Source organism: Psammomys obesus, unplaced genomic scaffold (genome assembly GCF_907164565.1).
Source record: "Psammomys obesus unplaced genomic scaffold, mPsaObe1.curated_primary_1811, whole genome shotgun sequence".
Lineage (NCBI taxonomy): Eukaryota > Metazoa > Chordata > Mammalia > Rodentia > Muridae > Psammomys > Psammomys obesus.
Window position 1 is genome coordinate 3,718,902 of NW_026590062.1, and position 24,912 is coordinate 3,743,813.

A 24,912-nucleotide genomic window follows, 5' to 3' on the forward strand; every position below is an offset into this window, starting at 1 on the left:
CACACACACACACACACACACACACACACACACACACACACACACACTGATTCCTGAGCCTTCCTGTGAGAGGCTGTGCTATGGAAGTGTCAGCATGCAACCGTCACTTATTTTCTGAATTTTGATGATTTGTGAGAAGCTTCTCCGGTGAGGGCCGGGAGCTGCACTCACAGTGAAGCTAAAGGACTTACAGGGCAGCGTGGTTTGATGCTACGTTGCCTGGGCCTATCAGCTCCCCATGGTACTTGACCCCATCAACAGTTGCAGGCATGACTTCCCCCTGAGGAGACACTTAAACCTGAGCAGAGAGCAGCTGGTTACCCCCAGAACAGTCACGCTACCACTGCACCCTTGGGTGCAACTTGCCAGGCTGGTGGTAGCTCACGGAGTTCAAAGATGGGTGAAGCTTTTGATGATTAGTTTTCCTCCCCGGAGCCTGCATGGCACCTCCTGCGCTGTCGAGACTAGCCAGCTGGGAGGACACTTCCAGTCACAGGTCAGTAACAGCCTGGTTCCTCCACGATCTGTCTTCAGCAATATGATCTTCTTACCATCAAATTCTGGTGCACAACCAGGAACATCGACAGGAGCCTTGGTCGAGGGTGTCTTTGGGACCTCACTAGACAACAAATCCAAGGGGGGTGGTAACCCAAGCCTGATACCTTTTTTTTTTTTTTAGCACCCTTTTTAAATATCATCTTGCCAAGTGGAAATTCTATACCTATTGCAATGAATTCCTGTTTCCTAGCCCCCATCCGCTCCTGTCCTGTTTTCTACCTCTGTGGATTTGGGAACCTCCTCACTGAACTCACATTGGCTTTTATCACTTAATACAATCTCCTCAAGGTTCCTCCATTTTATGACAAGTGTCATAATTTCCCTTTTTAAAGGCTGAACACTTTCCCATCATGTAGCTAGAGCACGCTGGTTCGATCGTGCCTGTAGGAGGCTGCAGGCTGCGTCTGCCTTGCGGCTATTGTGGACGGAGCTGCAGGGGGCAGAGCACACGTGTCTTTGGGTCCTGGCCCTTCTCCCTTTTTGTTCTTTTGGTCTGTATCCTGAAGTGGCGGCCACTGCTGGCTCCTACGGCAATTCTCTGCTGACCTTCAGAGGAACCTCCAGGATTTTCAGTGCCCAGCAGTGAGGTACCAGCATTCCACCTTCACATCCTTGGCAGCCTGCACATGCTTTCTGATTCCCATTGTCTTCTGCATTTGGATGGTTTGCTTATAGCTGTTCAAAGAGGTGGGAAAGTAACTTAAGCCCCTTCCACTGAAGGGGCTGGAGAGATGGCTCAGCAGTTAAGAGTACTGGTTGGTCTTCAGGACGACCCAGGTTTGATTGCTGGCACCCACTTGGTGGCTCAAAACTGTACACAATTGTAGTTCTGGGAGGGGAGCATTTGGTGCCGCCTGTTGGCCTCTGCAGGTACTACACACATGGTGCACATACATGCAGGCAAAATACCAAGACACAACCTTTCTTTAAAAATGGTTTTAAAATAGTTGGACCTTTTAACCCGCTATGTCTGTTGCTTGATGCTGTGACCACAATACCCTACAGAAACAGCTAAAGGACAGGAGAATTTGTTCTAGCTCCGATGGTTTCAGCCCATCGGAGCAGGCAAGGCAGAGCAGTGGGAAAGTGACCAAGTCTGTTAACGTCTCCCTAAAGCAAGAACCAGGAACCTTCCATGTCCCGACCCTCGAGACCTTCTGCCAGGGAGACCCCCAACTTCCAACAGGCCCACAATCTCCCGTGGCAGTGCCAGCAGCTGGGAAACAAGGAGTTAAGACAAGGCATGAACCCTCGAGAGATGCTCTAGGTTCACACAGCACAGAGGCCAACAGCCTGCACCTGGACCTGATGCTCAGCGCTCCACCTCACTTCCCTCCCACCTGTCTCACCTCCCTGCCCGCCCTCCCCCCTTCTCTCCCACCTTTCTCAGTTCCGTAATACTACATTCCCAAGGCAGAGCCAGCCTGGTGAAGACAGACCTCCCCAGAGGCTGACCCTCAGCTTGGTGGAGACTGAAGTAAGTCCATCCTTGTTTCCTGGTTTACACCGTGGCCCTGGGGCTGTGTTGGGGGAAAGTTCTGGGCTCCCTGTGCTTGGCTCCACCTTCCTGAGTCAACAGTGGCCCTGGGGATTTTTGTTCTCTTTGCCTTGGATCCTCACTCCCTTCCTTTGATTTAGTCTTAAACTTAGCAGGGGTGCTTGTTAAAAACTCAGATTTAGCCAAGTATAATGGCGCATACCTGTCACCTCAGCACCGGAACGTCTGAGGCAAGAGGATCATGAGTTCTAGGATAGCCTGGGCTACACAGCAAGCCCCTATGCCAAACAAAACATAAACTGGCCCTGATCTACTGTCCCACTCAGGGTCCATATATATATATATCTATTTATTTTTATGGTCATTGCTGTTTTGCCTGCATGTTTGTCTGTGTGAGGGTGTCAGATCATATGGAACTGGAGTTATACAGTTGTGAGCTGCCACGTGGGTGCTGGTAACTGAACTCGGGTCCTCTGGAAGAGCAGCCAGTGCTCTTAACTGTTGAGCCATCTCTCCAGCCTCAATAGTGACATCTCACCCAGAACACTAAGGGCCCAGGAGCTGCTAGTCGTCAGCGAGCTTGGCCAGGTGTACTAGTTAATTGTTTTTCTTCAGTTTGACACAGGCTAGGGTAACACAGGATGAGGTAACCTTCAGCCAAATGGCTTGTAAACAAGCCTGTGGAGCACTTTTCTGATTAACAATTGATATGAGAGAGCTCTGGATGCTCAGGTGGTCCTGGGTTCTATTAGAAAGCAGGCTGAGCAAGCCATGGGGTGTGAGCCAGTGAGCAGCACCCCTCCATGGCCTCTGCACCAGCTCCTGCCTCCAGGTCCCTGCCCTGCTTGGGTTCCCATCCTGACTCCCCTCAGCGATGGACCATGACCTCTAAGTCAGACAACCCCTTTCACCTCGCGCTTCTTTTGGCTATATTCTTTATCACACCAACAGAAAGCACCTAAGACGCCAGGTTTCCATGTTACACAGAGAAGCTGCCCGGTCCCATAAGGTGGGGCACATTGAGGTGGAGGCCACTGAAGATCCCTGTGGGAGCCAAACATCCCCCAAGGACAGGGTAGCAGGGAAAACAGTCCCCAGAACTACGCTGACATGGTTCCTGTATCCTGGTGTTGCTGGTCCCCCTGCACTCTACTGGCGAGCAGAGGGCTATGATGAGGGACACATCTCGGGGAACGAGGTGCCCTAAGGCTATGATGGGCAGGAGGCCACTGAGTTGCCAGATGACATATCAGCATCTGTCTCATTGTCCCTGGGCTAAGAGGCTTGGAGACCGGAGGCATCACACCCCAGGACTGCCTGAACAGAGGTCGTGCTGGCCCCACTGCCCCACTGCCAGCTGGTAGCAGCGCTCCGACCCTTCCCTACCCCCAGTTTCAGCAACTGCTTTTGGGAGAAAGAACAAGTGTCTGAACAGGGAGTCAGTCTGGGGGAGAGGTTTGTGCCTCCTTAAGCCAGTGCATAAATGGGACCTGGTACCTCTCGCTAACGCACCTAGATGTGCTTAGCCTCTTCTGGCCCGTTTATCTTTTATAACACTGTGATTGGTTTTGTGTGGCTCAGTAATGCCGTAGTTTAAAACAGCAGATCTATCCCCTTAGAGGAGACCAGAAGTCCAAGGGTCCCACTGGGCTGAGGGGTGTTGGCAGGACAGCGGGCTCCTCAATGTCTCAGGAGTGGCTGGGGACGCCATGCTTCTGCTGGTAGGGCCTGTGTTTTAGGGCATGCTTGAGTAGGATCCTGGTAATGGTTATTTGGAGTTTTCCAAGCTGCCATTTCTTCACCAGCAAAACAGGGGTGCTAAGCACTAAGCCACAGCCTCCCCGAGGGCTGCGTGCGCTCACGTGGTGACCATCCCTGGCCCGACCTGTCTCGGGTGATGAAAAGGCGGGAGCCTTTCTGCTGCACTGGCCCCAGCTTGGAGCAGCCTCGCTCAAGCCTGAGGCTGGCACATTCGGACCCAAGACCTCGCCCACCCCCAACACACGCACCACGCATGTGCGAGTCCTCTGAGCCGCTGCTTTGAGAGTAGCTGACAATCGTCTATGGTACATTCTCAAGATGCCACCTCTCACATGTTCATTGTGAGGACAGTAAATGCCAGCCATGTGAATTTCACCAACTGGCCTCCATCTCCAGGCTCAGATTCAGGGGGAACTTGGTACCAGAGGACCGGGTTTCCCCTCCGTGCTGCGTACCGTCGTTTCCCTTCCGCCCCTGCCGGCTGCACAAGCCACACAGCTGCTGTTCAGCCTTTATTGACGGTTTCTTAGTACTACACCTACAGAGTCTTGGCACTGCCCGGACATGGGGTCCTAACACTTAAACAGCGTGACCTAGTGAGGGCCCCGGCACGTAGGGCCACGTAGTAGCTGAGCCAGGCTGGCCAGAAGGGCTGGGCTGCATCGTCTAGAGACAGAGCTCTGCCCGTGCAGTTCTAGATGTGGGGCAGGGGGGCTAGGAGATGGCCCCTCGAAGACAAGGCTTCACGCTGCCCTTCCAGACAGCTGGCCCCCCTGCTGGCCCTTCAGAACACTGAGCCCTAGGGTGTGAACTCCCAGATACGGGGTCAGATATCAAGGTAGAAAAGGGTGGGTGGAGGTGGCCTACCCCTCTTCCCAGTGACCCCACCTGCAGGCAGAACCCTCACTTGGAAAACCCAGTGAAGAAACAAGAGAGCAATCTAAGAATAGACACAGACAAAGACATGGCAGCCAGAGCCAGTAATGTCCCATGCTGTACTGCTGCACGGGGTGACGTGAGCTCATATCTTCTGGTCTCAGTGCTGGCATAGGTAGTTCTCGGCCCTCTCCTCCTGTCTCCACCCCACAGGCCTTAGAGAAATCCTCTTCGAACTCAAGAGTAGATTCGAGCCATGATTAAACACCGAGAAAAAGATCTGATCTAATAGGAAACTGATGGGGCACTTCCCAGGAGCAAAAGCGCTTGCCGAGTCTCTGAAGGGGATGGGGGGGAGCTGCCGGGGCTGCCTGGGCAGGCTGGAGATGTGGGATCACTAGGGAGTTGGGATTGCTGAGTGGTGAGGAGCCACCAAGGGTCTCATTCCAGAAACCTCAGCTGGGTCACAATAAATATAAATAAATGTGCACAGTCAGCGTGGCTCTGAAAACTCTAGGAGGAATGGGCAGGAGCCTGCAGTGAATGCCGGCAGAGGTCGACCATGTCACCCTCAGGCACAACCAAGGCTGACCTGGTCCTTCCCCAGCCTTGGGCTGAGCTCTGAGGCCTGGGAAGGAGTTCCTCTCCTAGGAGAATGCATGTGCTCAGAGCCTTCCCCCTGTGTCTCTGTGACATGCCACTGTGTCCTAAGGTGGGCTGCTGACCGTCCAGGGCCCTGCCAGGAGCCCGAACTACAGAGAGCCAGGTCTCAACATAGCCATGCCCCTGTCTCAGGCCCTGCAGGAGAAGGGGAGGCGGAGTGGTTGCCATTCTCCCACGCTTCTGACTTGGGTACCCCAGAAGCGTCCTGTGGGAGCATTGGGGGGAGCAGGAAGAAGCAAGAGCTGTCACTTCCTGTCAACCCGCAGCTAGAGACGCTGCGGAGCCTCGGGGCCTTTCTTCCAGGCGGGCGGCTCAGAGCAGAGCTATGGACTTGCTCCCTGGAGTCCCCAGGAACTGTGCAGAGGTGGCCGCCGATGGGGCTGCACTGTCTGGCGTGGAGTACGCAGCATAGAGACCCGTCACCTGCACCTCGGGGAAGGGCTGGTCACTGCTGCCAGACACAGGGGCCAGGCTTGGGGCCCCCAGGTCACAGCCCAGTGGGGAGTCCCCGAAGGTCCCCAGGGCGTCCAGGCCGAAGCTGTCCTCCTTCATCTCTTCCCACAGGTTACCTTACAAAGACAAAAGCATTTGGGTGAGCTGGCTGAGGGCCAACCTGCCCCAAGTTCAAATCCCCTTCTGAGGGAAAGACGTAAAGACCACGTGTGGTGTTCAAGGCCTTGTGTTGTCACAGGGCAGAAAAGAAGCAGAGGTCCAGCCCTGGTCTTCCTCCTGCTGCTGTGTGTCCCTGGGAAAACCATGTTAGTCTCAGAGCCACAGCATAAGCCACGGCCATGACAGACCTCTGGGCTGACTCACCTGCCGCCTGGTCCTGTTCCCCAGTGAGGAACAGGACACGAGGGCTGGAACACAGCAGGTGCATGCGTGTTAGGGCCGGATGGGTTGGGAACATTCGCTGAAGCGCACAGCACCCTGCTTGGTTCTTGGATGCGTCACCCTCTCGACTCACTGAGGGGTCCTCTGTGCCTAGACTCAGCACGCATAACTTTGAAGCTATTACTGAAGAAGAGTCTGGGGGTGCAAGCCTTAAATCCTGGGTCTGCCAGTGAGTAGCCAGGGGACCCGGGCTGGCAATTCAACTTCTCTTTACTTCCGTGTCCCCATCAACGGAACGAGGATGAGGTGGTGAGGCCTCCGCACTTCGGCAGGGCGGGACCCCATGGTGCCTAGGCAATGTGTGGCTGGTAGGCAGCAGGTGCTCTTTAAGTGTTTACTAGGTGTGGTGCTTGTCCTATGCTAAGGGCGGCACAGACAGACTGCTGCTGGGCTCCCGTCTCTGCTCCCAGCCCCGTCCCGACCCCCGTCTCCTACGCCTCACCCTGTAGAGCGAAGTCCATTATGCTGGGGTCCAGGGCGTCCACCTCCGTGCTCATGTCAGTGCTGATGTTGAGGAAGTCCCCGGGAGCCCTGCCCATGGCTGGCTGCGGGAGAGGCCCTGGGCTGGGGTTAGGTAGGGCATGAAGAGGTGGGGTCTGCGCTGGCGCCGGCGAGTCTGGGGCCAGGTGTGCCTGGGGCTGGATCTGGTGGTGCAGGGGGACTGACTGCAGGGACAGGGTCATCAGTGGCTTTGGTGGGAGCTGGGGGATGGCCAGGCAGCTGTGGGCCATGGCCACCGAGGTGGCATGAGTCAGCACAGGGGCCTCAGGCTCCCCGGGTTTGCCAGGACGCCGGCAGCTTTCCGGCCGGTCTGAGATGAGCTTGTCCAATTCCTCTGCAGACAAGTAGGAAATGTCACTCAGAAGTTCCTGCTGCCACCGGGCCCTAAGTCCCCGTGCCACCACCCATGTGAACCTAGCAACCGTCTTAGACTCTCTGTCTCCTCTTTGATGGGATGGCGTGATACAATCTGCACTGGGTTGCTATGGAGACGTGATGCCATCCCAAGCCATGAAAATGCCTTCAAGGAATGGGAGTGGCCATGAAATCCTAGCAGCTCCTCCCGTATAGCACAGGCCTGTGCCCCAAGACTTTATTTGAACGCTCATGAGCCCCGTTCCAGAGGGAGCTGTGGCAGGGAGGAAGGTCCCGTCAGACAGCCAGATCATTAATGCCAAGGAGACCTCCCTACTCTGCCCAAACACAACCCTGGGAATCATGCTGTGGGCTAAGTGGACCCCCTTCTGTGAGAACTATTACAAGCAAAGAACAGAAATCATCCTTAAAAAAAAAAAAGTGTGTGCGTGCATGTGTGTGCACCATAGAGCTCACATACGTCAGGTCAGAATACAGTCCCAGGTATCAGGCCCTTGCCTTCCACCTCAAGACAGGGTCTCCTGTCATGAGCTCATGCCCGCCTCCGCCAAAGGACTGTGAGAATTACTGATGTGTGCACCACATCCACCTTTACCTGGATTCTGGGGTTCCGAACTCAGATCCTCACACCGCAGTGCGTGCCTTTCCCACTCAGCCATCTCCCCAGCCCCAGAAATCACTGTTCGGCTCTTTCCTTTATCTCCTGGAATTCGGCACAGTGCTGACCCTGGACCATAAGGGGCCCAAGATCTGGCCAGACCATTTTAGAGACCACAATCTAGAAGGCCAGAGGACCTGCCTTGGAGCTCCCAGCCAGCTTAGCCCACAGCCAGGGAGGCCTGGGATAGGAACCACAATGAGCCCTCTGGCTACTTCCTGCCAAAGGCCCTCTGACCGAGTGGCTCACCACTGCCCCACCCAGCGCCGTCCTTTGAACCTGGACTCACCTCACCTAGTCAGCTGGACCCTCTGACTTGTGTGCCCCAGGGACCCGCCCATCTCTTCCTTCCCGGCACAGCTCGTAGACACGTGCTGCCCTGCCTAACTTACCTAAGATATATTCATTCATTCATTCATTCATTCATTCATTCATTCTCTCTCTCTCTCTCTCTCTTTCTCCCTCTCTCCCTTTCCCTCCTCCTCCTTCATTCCCTCCTTTTCCTTCCCTCCATCCATTGCTCTCTGTCTCTCCCCGACCCCACTTGCACACCGGTGCTTGCCCTGTATCCGGAGCTACAGACAGTTGCAGCTGCCCAACATGGATGCTGAGAAGCAGAGCCCCGTCCCCCGTAAGAGCGGGAATGCTTTAACCACTCAGCCACCTCTCCAGCCCTCTTATTCTTTTCAACACCCACTCAGCGCCACCCCGGAGCTGCGAAGTGAGAAGGCAGGGAGAGCAGATTCAACAGCTCTGCACGTTTCTCACTAAATCCCTACCTTTGCTGGCTTCCGGACAGGGGCAGGGCGCCGTGGGAGGCTAGGGAGATGGTGGGTGCGTGCGTGCTTGCGTGCCTGTGTGCACGCATGCGCAGTGGTCTGGGGCTCACCCGGGTTGGCCATGCTGCGATGTATGGCGGCGAGATCTTTCCTCTTCCACTTGTGCATCTCCTCCTCCATCTTGTCGATGCGTGCCAGGTTCAGGGCCCACAGGCAGCCCTTCCGCGAGGAGCCGCTGGACTTGGTCTCCACCTTCTCGAAGCACTTGTTGAGTGACAGGTTGTGTCTCACTGAGTTCTTCCAGCCGTCAGGCGCGGTCTGTGGGGAGACATGGGTACCCGGCCGACTCCTCAGGCGACCCCGCCCCTGGTGATTCTTTCTCTGCCTGGGCACACTCGAACTCCTGCCGGTCAGGGCAGGACCCAGGGAGTCAACAATACAAGCTGGGGAGATGACAGGGAAAGGTGGGGACTGTGGGGCCCGCAGGAGGCCCCGCCCTGGTGGCTGTGGACCTGTAGCTGGACCACAGTCTCAGGCTTCAGCAATGGCCCTTCTCGTCTCATCTCCCACTGGGTGGGGGTCGGGCAGACTAATGCTAAGGGCTAGGTAGCTGCCCAGCGAAAGTGGTGCAGCTCACGCTGCATTCCTAGGCAACCAGACACTGGGACCCAGCCCTCCCAACCCACACGGTCCAGCATTTCTACCCGGGATACCATCCAGATACCATCTGAGATCCTGCAATCTGGCCTTTGGGGTTTGAAGTAACTAATGGCCCCTGACGAGATCTCCCCAAGTCCTTCTGAGCTCACCAGCAAAGGCTCTTACTGAGGTGTGTCTGGGTTTGTGCTGAATAACTAGGCTGCCCCCGCCCCACTCTTTTCACCCTAAGATGAGCGAGCTCTGTTTCATCCACCAGAGCCCTGTTCAAATGGCCCATTCTCTTTGTAAATGGCATCCGTATGGGTGTGCTTGTGCCCGTGTGACGAAACCGTGGGGGCTAAGAGCGTGGCTCAGTGTGGTGCTGAGGAGGCCCTGGGTCCCGGCCGAGCGGGGAGAGGCAGCGTGGCTCTGGGTCACAACCCTCACCTTGAAGTAGGGGAAGTGCTCCTTCATGAAGCTGTAGATCTCGCTCACGGGCAGGCTGCCAGTCTTGCTGCTCTTCAGGGCCATGGCGATCAGACAGCTGGGGCCAGAGATGGGGCCGCAACCAGGCCTCAGGTGGCAGCCCAAGGCCCGGGCTGCCAGGAGCTCTGTGCCCCTCTATACTCCCAAGCTCAACTCCTCATCAGCACCTCTCCCTAGGGATGCACCCGTGCCCACCCCTTCCCTACTCTTCTCTCAGCTCAGCCACTGCAGTGGGCTGAGAAATCCTGCTTGCCCTTTGACCTCACTCCCATGGGCTTTTAGACTTCATCCAAGATGCCCTCCCTGCCCCCCAAAGCCCGAGATACTGACTCTCATTTCTGTAACTGACTTTCTAATCTGAAGAAACAGGCTCAGAGAGACCGAGGCATACAGCCTATAAGGATGGCGAAGCGGCGTCTGATGTGGGGTACACGCCAGTCCCTCCCATGGCTGGGTCCCCCCCAGGGGTTCCCTTAGGAGTCAGGTCTCCTTTCCTAGCTGTCTAAGAGTCCCCAGAGGCGGCTCCTGTTTCTTCCTTCCGGGTGGGCAGGCCTCACCTGTAGGAGTAGATGGGCTTGGGGTAGTGTTTGGGGTGCAGCTCCTGAGATGAGTGTATGGCCGTGTGGGCCCCTGGGTAGGAAGGCCTTGCTGCAAATGGAGAGCCATAGAGGCCCACAGGAGGACACTTCACGGGAAGGGGCGGGGCCAGGCGGCAGAGAGAGAAGGGTGGTGAGACAGCGCAGAGGTAACCACAAATCCCAACCCAGCCTCTAACTGCAGGGAGATGTCCCCGTGTCCCAGCAAGGCGTGAATTGTGCAAACAGCACTGGGCATAGAGGGGGTCTTATCCTCGGGAGCCTAAGCAGGGAGAGGAGCAGAACAGTTCCCCTGGCTGGTACCTGCTGGGATCCCGGAGGTAGAGGGAACTGGACTTGGGCAGCAGGCGAATACAGCTGTGGCATTTCCGGCAGGCCTGATGAGGACTGACCTCCCGTGGGGAACGGGTTCATCTGCTCAGCCTGGAGAGGGTGAGACAGCCGGTCAGGGAGGGCCAGGCAGCCTCCCCTCTCCCGGCCCTGTAGCGGCACTTACGCTGGCTCTGTGGCTGCCTATGGGGCCCAAGCCCAGCATGCCTCTGGGGACCACAGCATTTTGACCACGGAGCAGGGGACGTGGGGTCTCGCACACATGCAGGTCTTGCACGCCAGCCAAGGCACCTGTACGAGGAGGGTACAGAGAAGGCGTGGCCACGGTGGGGGATGGGGGACCACCATCCACCCCAGGACCAGGCACATAGCAAGTGTTTCCAAATCACTTTTCTGGAATGTGCTGGACAGACGTAGGGATCCTACAACCTGTGTAACCTGGCCAGCCTCAGGGTCTCCATTTCCACTTACCCCTTTGCCCATTTACAAAGTTGCAGTTAGATGAGGTGCTGACCTACCGAGCGCTTAGCACATGACTGGGTGGGTAATACACGCGAGCTACCATGATGGTGATAGGCTGCCTTGGTTCCTGTCCTTTATGAGCTAAAGCACCAATTTATCGTTCATCTTCTCCAAAGCTCCTTGGGACCTCCCTATTTAGATACCAATGCCTTTGTGCCCCTCTTCCTCCGTGAAGCTCTGCTAGTCTCTGCTAAAGATTAGCCCAAGAATAGCAGGTGTACATCTGCTTCCTGTGCTGGGCCTGTGGCAGACATTACTAATCTATCACAGATTCTCATGGCACCATTTCTAATCAAGTAAAAGTGACCTGCAAGATGCTGCTGCTGCTGCTGCTGCTGCTGCTGGCCCTGCCTTTTTTTTTTTTTTAAACATGTATCAAACCCTGACTGCTTTAAGTATGGGCCCTGTAAAAATATTTCTGTTTACTTTCCATGCAGATAAGGAAACTGATTGGAGGGGCAGGCGCATCCCAATGCCGCATAGGTCTTCCAGGGTTCTATGTTAGAAAACTTAACAGCAGGCTAAACCTGGCCCATAGCCTGATTGGTCAGTAAAGTTTTATTGGCACACTGCTGCACCTCTTTGTGGCTGGGTTTTTTACCTCTGTCAACGTCAGTATTAAATAATTTGAACTTTAGACTTTATGGATTAAAAAGCCTAAAACATCTATTTCTAGCAAAGGCACAGCAGAGTGCGCCTGTGATTCCAGCACTTGGGAGGCTGAGGCAGGGGGATCTGGAGTTCAAAGCCAGCCTGCAATATTTAGGGAGACCCTGTCTCAAAAGTAAGCAAATAATTCCTGGTCCTTCGTGGAAGTCATACATCAACCGCTCTGCACATTGCCCAAGAACAGCTTGCTCCCGAGCCATCCTGCTGGACACTGATGTCCGCTACTGTCCTGTTCTTGTGTAGCAGGACAATGGGAAATGACACCATTTCCCATCAGTGCTGTCTTCAGTCCGCTTTCCACTGATTACAGCTTCCCGTCATTGACGGAGCACCTACGAAGTGCCAAGCTTCTCTCAGAATCTTCTAGAGCAGAAGGCAGTACACTTGTTTCCTGAAGGGCCAGACAGCAGAGGCTCCAGGTCTTGCCTGTCATCTTCATTTTCTTACATTCTTCAGAAACCCTAAACCCTGCTCTTGGCCTGTGCAAGGGTGGGCCTCAGCTTGCATTTGGCTCATCATGAGTCTGCTGACAGTGTGAGGTGTTTGAGATGTCCCAGAATGTTGCCTTCCCAGGAGCCCCAACTTCCTGGGGCGGAAAGAGGGGATGCCTCCCATTTCACAGATATGGACAGAGAGGGCAGAGAGACAAAAGGACCTCCCAGCAGGCCGGTGGCGGCATCACAGGTCACCTCCTCCCCTTGAGCCTACCTGGGTGTGGGTGTGATAGGTTGGGGCCTCCCAGGTCTATGCGTCCGCTTGCCATCTGCTGCAGCCGGGGCACATCCACGGCTGTGAGCCATGACAGTGACTGAAGGTCCCCGGGGAGCTCGCCATCGCCCGTGGGAGGCAGGAGCCTGTTTCAGAAACCAAAACCTCAAAGGCCAGAACTCACTGAGCACCGCCGTGTTGCCACAGCAGAAAACTCCACACCTCGGATCACTTCCGGGGTCACCGTTCAGATGTGGGTGTGATGAAAATAGTGTTTATGAGTCCCTTCACGCTGGGCACTAGGGAGACACTAGACACTGTAAACTCTATCTTTGGACTCTGCCCCTCCATTGTATATACCCAAATGCCCCCCAAACCTCCAAATTGAGATTCAAAACACCTCTGGTTCCAAACACTTTGGATAAGGTGTAAGCACACTATGTCCCCCTTTTTACACATGGTAAACTGAGTCTCAGCACTATGAGTCACTTGGTCAAGGCCGTTAGCACAGGAAGTTCGGGTCCAGGTACAGCCTGCAGCCAGGTTTTTTTCTTGTGACCCAGGCAGCCCTGGGAGCCCCACCCGGCCCACCAGTCACCAGCAGGCTATCACATACATGTAACAAGAACACACATAGCCTTGTGCAGAAAGAGAAAGGCTGTGCCTGGCAAGACCCCAAATTTGGAGATGACTCTGGTGTCCCCGGAGTCCCCGAGCCACGTGGCTGACAGCTTTGTGACGGCAGCTGTGTATGCCAGACTGAGGTGCCTACAGCACATCCGGGCACCATCTCACCAGTACCAGGGGCTGTCTGCTCTGTGGCTAAGAGGCCACAGCCTGCATCCCACACCCTAACGTGAGACAGGGTCTCAGAGAGAGCGAGGACTGAGTGGGGTTTGTGCCTCTAGGTCCCTCCCACATCTGCGGGGTCCCTGAGGCCTGTCGGTCCTTCGCCTGGCATCTCCAAGCTCACATTCCCTCTCTCCCCCATCTCTGCTCTCCATCCTTGTGTTTTAGAGCCACAGTTAGTGCTGCCATGACCTCCACTGCTTAGTTGTCACAGGTCTGGGCCCTCAGCCCACGAAGTCCGCATCAGGTGACTATCGGCTGCCTCGGCCATTGGTTGCCTCATAGGAAAACAAGGCCAGGAAACCACTTGAAAACTGGCTGGTCCCTGTCAGTGGCAACAGTTGGCCCGGCTGCTGTCCCCTGGTGGCCCATTGTGTCACAAACGACTGTTGCCCCTGCCGCACGTGGCCCCCATTGTTCTAAGTCTCAATGCTATTGTTTCTTTGTTTTCCTGGCTGCCACCCCTTTGGCCTGCTCATAACTCATCTATCTGAGTGATGGTCCTGGCTCTGGCCTGGCCCATGCCATCTGTCCCCTAGGCCTCCAGAGACTATGGTGTGAAGGGGAGGGCTTGACCCCACTCTCTTGTCCTCCAACCTCCCAGGGATGCCTGTGAGAGCCTCCCTCCTTCCCCATTGCCCCTGCTACTCTGCCTCGGACTAGGGGGATGTAGAGGCGAGTCTCTGCCCTTGGGTTTCACAAGGCTCCAAGATACCAGCATGGACTAGACCTGCCAGGGGCAAATCCTGGTTCCCAAGATATGTATCGTGGCCATTTCTTTAGCTGCCATTAACATCAATATTAGTATCTTGATTAAGGATAGCCTGGCTGGGAGCCAGCAAACACACAGCCCAGCCACAACCACTAACCGCCTCCACCATTAAAGGCAGGCGCTGAGTGAGTTGATGTCCCCATTTTGCATGTGGAGAAGCTGAACTGTCCCTAGGTCCTAAGCCATTTCCCATGGAGTGAAGACCGTCAGAGACAATTCTCAGGAGTGCGCCACGGGGGCGGAGCAGGTAATGGGGTGAGAGGGCGAGGTTGGTGCTGTGCTGGTGGTGCCCCCACTTTCCCTGCATCCCTCAGGCCCTCCTGTGCCTCCCGCAGCTGTCACCGTGCACCCAGCACACTCAAGTGCAGCCTGGACTCTGCATTTCTGCCTTTGCTGTTTCCTGCCTGCCCGGCCCTTCCTTGTCCTCCTACTTCCCCGAGACATCATCGCTGCCTCTGGCTATTTCAAGTAGTATGTCCCTCACAGGTTCCCCGACTGTGCCTTCAAACAGTCCACTGTTACAGGGAGACAGTCACACCAGGGTCCCTGTCTTGACCGGGACAGGACAGGATCATTAGGGCGCTTCATTCCCCCAGGAGGGCTTTCCTCTGCCAGTGGACAGCCATGTCGCCCATGCCCCAGCTTTGTCACACCTCCTACACTGAGTGCTCGCCGCTGCTCCTCTGTAGCTCGATATTTTATCCTCAACCCCTCCCCCAGGTTGAGGGTTCACAAGGACCTGGGCCATGTGTGCCCACATGGCTGGTTGGAACAGGCCGAGCCCTGGTCACTGAGCCCAAGAAAGACATGAGGGTGACAGTCAGGTCTGGCCATCCTAGAGTTGCTCTCTGACCCCCCGAATTCCTTGACTCAAGCACTGGGAGGGCTACAGAGAATAGAAGACTTTACAGATGGGGAAACTGAGGCTACTGTAGCAAAAGCCCCTTTGCATGCCAGCGAGGTGATGAAGCCTTGGTCCTGGTTTCTGCTGCATTTTTGTTCATTCCTGACGCAGGCTCGGATGTCTTCTCGGATGGCTCTCGGCCAGTTTGTAGGAGCAGAAAGTGCCAGGAGGGAATGCCAGGGTCCCCCACAGGTGTGGGATCCACCCCTGGAGACAACCCCGAGCCAGCTGGCACTCGACTGGGCAGGTCCTTGGAACTCTGAGGACGTGAGCTCAGGCAAGTCCCTTCAGGCCTTGAGCCCCGTGCCCTATGAGCTTCAAACAAGACGGTATGCAGTCACCTTTTAGGATAAGCTGAGCCCCTGTTCTCTTTTCTTGAGGTCTGTGACACCTCTGCTCCGCTGCCTCAGGCATGCCAGGAGTCACCTGCTCCTTCCTTCTGCCTACCCCTAGCCAGGATGTCTGTCTCAGTGTGACGGCCCTGCTTGGCCCAGCCAACCCCGATGCAATCCCTTGGAGGAAAGGGGTGCACTAGCTTGAAGCCCTGTCCACTCGCCCTGTCATCACACAGGAACCAGGGACTGATGCGTTGGAGGACAAACAATAATGGGCTGTCCTTACTGTCCAGGCCAGGAGCATGCCAAGGCACCCTCTTCACAGCCGTGTGAGGCCCTCCAAACTTCTTCCTCACCAACTCCTGTGAGGTGGACGTTTCTTTGAAGACCCAGGTGTGTCTTGTGATGTTCTGCTGCCAGCAGTTTGAGGGGCAGCTGAAAACATCCAGGGATAGACTCTGAGGAGAGGAGATACCGTGGCCTGCAGACAGTGAGACGCGGCCTTTCTGGATCGACATCGCTTGGCTGGTTTTTGTTCTTTGATACTTGACTTCGAAAAGAGAAATATTCCAGAGAACTTCTCAGGGCACTCCAACTGAGTTTTGCAGCCTTTGCTGACTCATTCCAATTCAGTGAAGTCTTACTGTTTCTGTTGAATCATGCTGATTTGTGCTTTTTGTTTCAGCCATTAGACACCTTGAGCTGTTTAAGTTTGAATCTCCTTGAAATGTTTGAAACAAATTACTTAACTCATAAATCCTTAATACAGTTGTAGGCCTCAGCCAGCTAATCCTCTCATTAATTTTTGAAAATCGTTAGGAATTTGCAATTGGTTCCTATAGATCTATACCTTTTGTGGTCAATTTTTTTGTTGACTGATTTTATAATCCAAACAGTTAGGTGAATCTCCTCTTTGTATTTTTTTCTTGGAGCAATCTGTAACCCCCAGATTTGTGTTTCCTTTGTGTTTCCTTAAACATTTTCTCTAAAGTACCTGCGTCAGAATCAACCAACAAAATATCATCCATGTAATGATATATGATAGATTGGGGAAATCGCCCATGAATTACTTCTAACAGTTTTCACACAAAATACTGACATAAAGTTGGACTGTTTAACATTCCCCGTGGAATTGCCTTTCAATTGTATCTTTTTATTGGACCACTATTGTTCAGAGTAGATACTGAGAAAGCAAACCTTTCCCTATTCTGATCATACAAGGGTGTTGTGAAAAAAGCAATCTTTCAAGTCAATTATCATTATACCCTTGTGTCTCCCATCCAGAAGCACACATCTGTGCTCAACCTTGCCTCTCCCAGCAATTCATAGGGTGTAAAGTCCAGGTCCAGGACATCGCTGAAGAAAAGACTCCTGACTTCAGGTATTTTCTTGCTTCCTGCCACCACCCCTTAGAAGAACACATAATTCCCAACCTTAGTTTTTCAAACTGTAAAATGGGTGTGAATGAGAATAACGAAGACACCTCAGACCCCTAGAGACAGTTTGTAAGGGTAGCAGAGAGGTGGTTTGAGATCTCTCCTGCTATCATGAGAGGACATATGCAACAGAATGAAAGAGAGACAGAGCAAGTACCTACGGTAGCATTCAGAGTAATTTTTACCAGATAAAGATGGATACGTGCAAATGAAGGAAAAGGCAATGAAAGTCTGGCCTGGTCCTGAGGCTTCACAATCCTGTGCTGCTCACTGTCTGTCCTTCTGTTTCTCAGTGAGGAGAAACACTGGGCTCACAGGTCCCTGATGCCCACATGCCTGCCAGCTCTGGGGTGAGGCAGAGAGAGAGAGAGAAAAAAAAAAAACAAAACAGCCAAGACCAGCTCTTCCCATCTGTGCCCCCTCTCCCAGCTGAGTCTCTGTCACATGACTGACAGGGTCTATGATGAAATTCTGGCAACACCCTTCCTGTTGGGTGACATCATGTGCTTCTGAACCATTCTAAGACTCAGTTTCCACATCTGCATAAGGGGTTTAGCACCCTTGGAGGCAAAGTGACAACTATAGGGCTGACTTTTCAGAGATCAGAGAAATGAGCACCTCCTAGGGAGAGTCCGGGGGTCCCTGGGTGGGATGGATGTCACTGTCATGGCCGCCAATAACCTCAGCTGTGTTTTCTTTCTGGTCACTCACAGTGTATGCCTTTCCTTTCCTTCCCCGTGTGACCTGGCCTCTCCCTGGCAGGTGCCTCCATTCTCTCCAGCCTTTCTGGCACCACCCAGATTTCTGGAGACCCTGAGTGTCTAGAGGAGTGACAAGGACAAGACAGGAGCTGAGTCTCCTACTGGGTGCAGTGGCCCCAGGAGCTCCCACTATCGAAGGAAAGGCCTTTGTCTCCTCTGCAGAAAGAGCCAGGAGTGGAACATAGGTCCCTGTACACAGTATACACTCAATAATCACAGATGTACCCCACTTTCCAGATGTTCAATCCCAACTCTCTTGGGGTTGAGCAGGAGTGGAAGACCCAGGCATTCCCCATGGTGAGAGCTCAGCTTGATCTCGCAGCCTTGCTCAGAGTCTGAGCAGGCATGAGGGGGATAGCCTGAGTATCCAAGGGGCTAGCTGAATAGACAGGGGGCTAGCCTGAGCAGGCAGGGGGCTAACCTGAGGAGACAGAGAGCTAGCCTGGGAAGGCAGGCCCAACTTAAGCAGACAAAGGGCTAGGCTGAGCAAGCAGGGACTAGCCTGAATAGATGGGGGCTAGCCTGAGCATACAAGAGGCTAGCTGAACAGGCAGGGGGCTAGCTGAGCAAGCACATTAAAGCACTGGTTTAGGGGTCCCTGGGGTGGCCCTAACAGCACATTCTTCCCCAACCCTGGGGGAGATATCATTCTCAGGACAGGCTTCAGGCGAGTCAGGCCTGGCTTGAACCCACCCCCCAGGCTCTCAGCATCCGGGAGACTTGTTTGTAAGCATCTACCACTCTGTGCCTCATTTTACTCGGTTGTAAAATGGGAGCCCTGTGCTGCACCCCGCCGCCCTGGCCTGATGAAGAGCAGACGAGATAAATGCAGAGGAGGGAGGTACTTCCTGTAACTGGCAGCGGCTCGTGTGATTGGCTTGCATGGACTCAGCATGAAGTGGGCTCCTAGCAGTGTCTGACCCTTAGAGGGTACCCACGCCAACTCCACATGCCCCGAACTGGCCAGCTGACTTTCCCAGGCGGGTGACCCTGGATAGCCAAGGGGGATAGGCAGTGGTATGCTCACATACCCAGGGGCCCTTTGGCCTGGAGAAGGCCACCTCTCAGCCCCAGCTCACAGGCACATGGCACGGGGGCTGTGGGGCTGAACTGAGGGAGAGGCCCCAGCCCTGCAGGGTCTCTCCTGGGCACTCTGCCCGCTTGGCTATGTCGAGGAGGTCACAGCCTCGAGGCATCAGTGTTAAAAAGGATCGTGTTGCTGGGATCCCCATGGAGACACATGGAGACACATGGACACCCGAGCTAGCTATCCTGGCTGCCTGGGAGACCAGCTCTAGTGACTGAGTGGCCTCTCCTCAACTGCCCGCCTCAGCTCCTCACACATTCTAAACTCCCGCCCACCTGAAGGCCTCCTCCACCACACAGATTGTTTTCCTCAGCCTGGCATGCTGCTCCACGCACTCACTCTAACTCTTCCTCAGTCTCTGCTGTGTCTGCTACTCAGAGGCGCCCTCCTCAGCTGCCCCAGCCCTGCTGGTCCTCCAACTGAGCAAGTGCTATCCCCTTGCCGATATTTACACAGGTTTTTTAGCTTCCTGTTGTGTGAGGACAACGCCACCGCCATGTGTTTGACACCCTGTCATTCCTTCATGTGACAAATATTTTCCCGCCCAAGGTGGACTGGACCCCCAGCTGCTGCTGGTCACACACGCCTGCTCGGCTACAGCTTCTGTAAGGCTCTCTGGCCACTGCCCAGTAGGAAGCCCATGGTGGGCAGCGCCGATGCTGGGCTCAGATCTCATCTCCATCTCTCTGTAGCTGTTCGACCTCAGCAAGCCCGTTCACCTTTCTGTGCCTCAGTTTCCCCCCCACAAAGGAAACGAGCTCAGCATGGTTCTCAGCGCAGGGTGGGCGTGAGGCAGGACAGGGTGGCATTCGGGCACAACGGGCACACGTGTTTCCGGTGCTCCAGCCCCATTCCTAACATCTCACTGTGTCTTCTGCTCCTCCCTTGGATGAGCCCCAGAAGGGGCGTGCCAGCAAACAGTGGAGGGGGCAGTCGGAGCCACCACCACCCCCGTCTTCATGACAAGGAGGTGCCCTCACCCTCCTGGGCTGTGGCTGGTGAGAAACTGTTGCATCTCCACAGACCGTTCTTGTCCCCAGGATTAAGCCTCAGAGGGCCGTGTTTACCCAGCTCACATAACCCTTTGTGATACCTTTCAGAACGTTTGACGGAAAAAGGAAAATTAAACACTACTTTGCAAGCTCAGAAATCCCCTGCAAGACGGAGAGTGGGTATGAAGTGATGGGGGGGGGGGGGGGACAGGACGGGGGAGGTCCCCGCCTAGGATGATAGCTGACTTGGGACTTGGTGTGTGTGTGTGTGCTTGCGCTCGTGTGTGCATTTTGCGGGGGCAGCCTGAGTGAAGCCCAGCAAGGCCCGCCTCTCCCTGTCCGTTCAGCAGCCGGGATGCTATTCCATATACTGACCTTGAAGATGAAAGATACAAGGATGTTACTGCCCGTGCAAGTCTACCCCGGAGGCCACGCTGGTGGGTGGCGCCTCCTCTGCAGTGTCTGCTCACCCATCCACCCAATCTCAGCCCAGCACTGTGGTTCCGCCATGTGAAGGGGGCCCTTCCCTTCCCAGGATCACTTCCTTTGTTAGGGCAGATCCTGACATTTTGGGAAGTCAACAACAGTCAGGCGAGGGGAGAACATACCGCCGTGCCTTCCTTGCTCATTTTCTGATCTGTGGAGAGAAGGCCCTGGGCCTGACCTCTCTGAACTAAGTTCCAAAAGTTGAGGCAGCTGCTCAGGACTTTTTTTTTTTTTCCTCTCCCCAAATACAAGCCTGTGGGCCAGCACTGTGGCTAGCCTGTTTTCTTGTCTGTAGACGGAGATGAAGCCAGGGTCACCGCAGTAAGGATAGCACGAGGCCCACACTTGCTGGGACTAAGCAAACACCTAGCATCCAGTACCCAGCGGGATAGTTAAGAACTATTCCTTGGCATTCTGGGAGCAGATGTACCACCCTCTGAACTAAGAGGAAACCCAGCTAAAGCTAGCAGGGTGCAAGGCTGCTCGGGGAGAGAGCTGCAGAGAGTGGTGGCTCTGCTGTCAGCCCCCAGGAGGAGAGACCGGTGACTGCTCCCCGCTCCCTCGGGGCCTCCACCACCGACCCCTGACAGCTGCCCCAGTACTGGGCCGTTGGCTGCAGCCAGCAACGCCCTCCCAGAAAGTGGGCTTTGGAAGTTAACTGACGGCTAAAGTAGCCCCCCAGGGGCTGGAGCACCAGGCAGCTGCTTGTGGCCTGCACGAGGGGCCCCGGAGGTGTTGTCTGGACTCACAGCCTACAGGATCTGATCCCTGGAGACATAGGAGGACAAATGAGAGGCTGTAAACCTCTCCTGAGCTATTATTCGGGGGGAAAAATGGGAGTTGCTAGAAGCAAAGACTCCCTGCACGGAGTAATTATAAAATTTCCTTTCCAGGAGGAAGCGCTGCCCTGGGCTAGCCTAATGTCTTGCCAGCAACAGGCGCAGCAACTTCAGGCTTAAGTCCCAGCACAGCCTGTCACCTCCACATCATCTTGCGAAAGCATTAACCCTGGCTGATCTGGATTCACCGCCTTATCAGACTGTCACAGGGGTGTGGCCCTCTCAGGATGGTTTGGGGGCGGCTGGTCACTATTCAAAAGGTGGTATAGCCCAAGGCACAGGGCTCCAGCAGCTCCAGTGAGGTTGTCTGCTGTCTGGAGGCCCTAGCTGTCCAATGCAAGGAAGGGAACCTCTGCCCTGGGAAAAGTGTGTGGGGGCTGGGTCCCAGGCATCTCTGGGTCCAGTGCTGACAGCACAGAGCCTGCTTCCAGCCCCCATTCGCCCCCCGGCTGGTCAGTGGGCAGAATACACATGCCATCCCCCCGGGCTGCTCTCTGTCTGCCCTCCCCTGCTTTGGGGATGCACGGGCCTGGGCATGCAGCCTGAGCCTCATGGGAGCCTCCGCTGGGTAGCAGCTGGGCACCTGGATGCAGGGATTCCATCCCACCCTCCCCGAAGGCCCTCTGTGGTTCCAGCTCCCACGCATTCCAACATGGCTAAGCTGGAGGCAGCCATAACAGAGCTAGCTAAGCAGCCTCTGTCCTGCAAGCGTCGTCATTAATCCTTGAGGCAGCCTAATTGTGCCCATTTAACTTATGATTATTATTTGGGGGGGGGCTTTCATATCACAGCACACGAGTAGAGGTCAGAGGTCAACTCTGTGGAGTCAGTTCTCTCCTTCCACCGTTTATGTGGGGTCCAGGGATTGAACTCAGCTCACTGGGCTTGCACCACAAGCCCCTTTACCTACCAAACCATCTCACCCAGCCCCAACCCTGTTCGCCTTCAAGACAGAGATCTGAAGTCATGGGGCCAGTCAGAGGCAGGTCCAGGAACGGGCATATGTCTGACCTCTAACCTTTGTTCATTCTACTCCCTTTCCTGACCCTTCCATCCAGCTGTGGGAAGAACCTGCTCCCTCACGGTCTTCCCACTTGGAGGGCAGCGCTGCCCAGGGAACATAAATTAGCTGGGTGCCAGCTGCTTTTATGGTAGTTTCTCTTTTCTGTTGGATTAAACCAAAGATGCCTCAGAGGTGATGTGACCCAGGCTCACCATACCATCTGCAAGTGGCCAACCCAGATGTGCCTACTTGGTTGCCACAGCAACCCCAGAACACTGGTACCATTTACCTCCATTTTACAGGTGAAGAAACTGAGGTTTAGAAAGTGCCACACGGCCAGAGAAACAGAGATGCCCACACTGCCCCCACTCCTGATTATTTAACCCCTAAGAGCAAGAAGGAAGCCCAGAGGTCCCGGGTTGGATGATTGGATGCTGTTGGCCTTGGCTTCCTTCCCTGAATGGTGGACTCAGCAGAGGCCGGGAATGATGGATACCGGAACTGCCCTTGCACCGGGGCAAGGTGTTCCACACAGCATCCCTCCCCACCCGCCCCACCCCATAAGATAAACCCAGCTGTTTGAATCCTAGGCCTCCTTTGTGTCTAGAGGCAGCCTTCTTCTAATTGGGGGCTGCTGGATGCCTCAGCAGGCAGTGCTCTTGCTGCAGCTGGCCCCCTGGGCCAGACAGCCCCTGGGGTAAACAGGCCTGATCTGAGGTGACAGCCTGGCCTTCCCAGGGCAACCCCCATACTGGCCCCACTCCTCAACCAAGACATGGTGCTGCCTTTAGGGCTCTGGGAACCAGGTCAGGCCACCCCATCCTCCAGGGAGAGAGGCTAGCAGGGGACCCTTTGCCATTCCGAATCCTCCTCCTCCCTTTTTCCCAACGGCTGTGTGCTCTGCACTGAGCTCCGCCCTGGGCCTCAGTTCTCCCACCTGTAAAGAAGCCTTTGCTTGGGTCTGAATTTTGGCTGAATCCCTAATGGCTTTCCCCAAAGAAGAAAGCCACCCTCCCCCGAGGTTTGGTTTTGTTCTGAGAACCATTTTGTTTGGCCTTTACTTTCAGACAACTTGGTCCACAGAACTCAAATCCCTCAAAAGAAATCCCTGAGGCCCTCTAATTCTGCAATATCATTTATTTACACGGAGAGAAAACAAGGCCCAGAGAAGGCAGGGGAAGGGCTTGCCGAAAATCACACAGCTGGGCTAAGAACTGAGTTCTGACCTACAACCTCCCAACATCCAAAATGCTTGGGGGGGGGGGGAAGTGGCCATTTCCTAGAGCCCCTGCTGAGGTCATCAGATAGGAAGCAACAGCTGCTGCTGTCACCAGGCTGCCCACAGTCTCTAACCCAGGAGACAATCCCTTAGAGGGGACACCAAACGAGAGAGAGCACTCTGAGACTGAGGCTTTCTGACCCCATCAGAACTGTGGAGGCGGCAGGCAACTCCACCAGCACTTGGACATGGCCCTCACCTGTACTCCTGTGGAGAGCGGTGGTGACTGTGCCCCGAGCTTCTGATCATTCCTGACATTTTGGGCGTGATGTCACTTTCTATCATCTCCTTAGGGTGGGGGAAAAAAAAACAAGTAAAAAAAAAACAAAAAACAAAAAACAAAAAAAACAAAGTTCTCATCAACCCCGAGGCAGGCGGGGCAGAGACCCACAGTTTCCCACAGTTCAGAGGCGACTGACAAACGGTCACAGTCCCACGAAAACCCTACAGGAGTTTAAGAGCCAAGTGAGGAGAATGGGTGAGATTCCAAGTTCTTTCAAATTCAAGGGGAAGGAGGGAAGGGGGAGGGGAACCCCTAAATGGAAACGTCAAGCTTCGGGAAAGCCCTGGCAAAACAGAAATGCGAAGGCTTCCAGGTCCCATTCTCCACCGCTATTCAGTTTGAAAATGAAGAGATCATCAGAAAAGTGGGACTTGATGGGTCCGGGGACCCATCCGCCGGGCTCCCTCCCTGGAAGGGGACTCCGGACGCCGGCGCTGGAAACCCGGTCCACGCACTGCGTCACCCACCCCGGCCACCCACGAACACAGCATTAAGGAAGATCCCGGGGTGGGGGCGCCCCTAAATCCTCCAAGCCAAGCCTGAAGCAGACGTGGGAAGCCTCCAGCCCCAGTGGGGCCCCCCCGCGTGTCGGACGAGGCACACGGCCCGGCCTGCACCATAGTACCTGGAGCGGGTCCTGGGCTCGCTGGGGGCGGCGCTGCGACGGGGGAGGGGGGGACTCCCGTGAGCTCGCCCCTCACTGCAATTTGGCCGCCGCCGTCGCAGCTCGAACCGTTTTTAAATTTCCCTCTCTGGAGCTGTCCAGCTCTGAGCATGCGCAGTAGGCTTTCTGGTGGGGTTTCTTTTTCCCCTCCTTTTCCCTAAGGGTCAGTTATAGGGCAGGGTCAAGGGGATTTCAGCGGGCGGGTCCCAGCAACTCAGCCTCGCGCGCCCCAAGGCTCCTTGCCCTGGGGAGGGGCGGTCACGGGGAGAGACACCCCTCTTTTCAACTTTGCGAGCATGCGTCCGGGATGACGGGCAGGGCTGAGATGCTGATGCTGTGGACAGGGGACCGGGCGGCCAGAGGGACGAGAGGCGCAGGCACAGAACCTGTTCCCCAACCCCACCCCACCCCGCGCGCACACACTCTGGGAACGCGCCCGGGCCACCTGTGGCTCCAAAAAAGCCCGCGTCACTCAGGGGACCACGACAGGACCCGGGAGCCCCGAGAGGAGCGCGGCTGGGGCAGTGGCCTGCCGCCCTGGACGCCACAGGCCGTTGGGGACCGTGGCCCGCCCGGGCTCCCGCGTTGCTCCGGGCTCCGCCCCGCTCCAGCCGCGGGAAAGGTGGCGCGCAGCGCGGGCGGCCCCTGAGTAGTCCCAGGTTACAGGGTCCTCTCCACCTGGGATGCGCTCGGACCCGTGCCCCCACCC

At 55.3% G+C, this 24,912-nt stretch overlaps 1 protein-coding gene across 1 annotated transcript; it reads right to left on the reverse strand.

The window, feature by feature from the left end:
- Positions 1-5,581: 5,581 nt before the first annotated feature.
- Foxn4 (forkhead box N4) lies at positions 5,582-23,541 on the reverse strand. Its single transcript, XM_055606401.1, has 9 exons — positions 23,456-23,541; positions 12,514-12,659; positions 10,781-10,905; positions 10,588-10,698; positions 10,246-10,373; positions 9,650-9,746; positions 8,674-8,881; positions 6,693-7,085; positions 5,582-5,925 (listed from the first exon to the last, which is right to left on the reverse strand). Exons 1-9 carry the CDS (start codon positions 23,539-23,541, stop codon positions 5,669-5,671), a joined length of 1,551 nt encoding a protein of 516 aa, XP_055462376.1. The 3' UTR covers positions 5,582-5,668.
- Between the last annotated feature and the right edge of the window lie 1,371 nt (positions 23,542-24,912).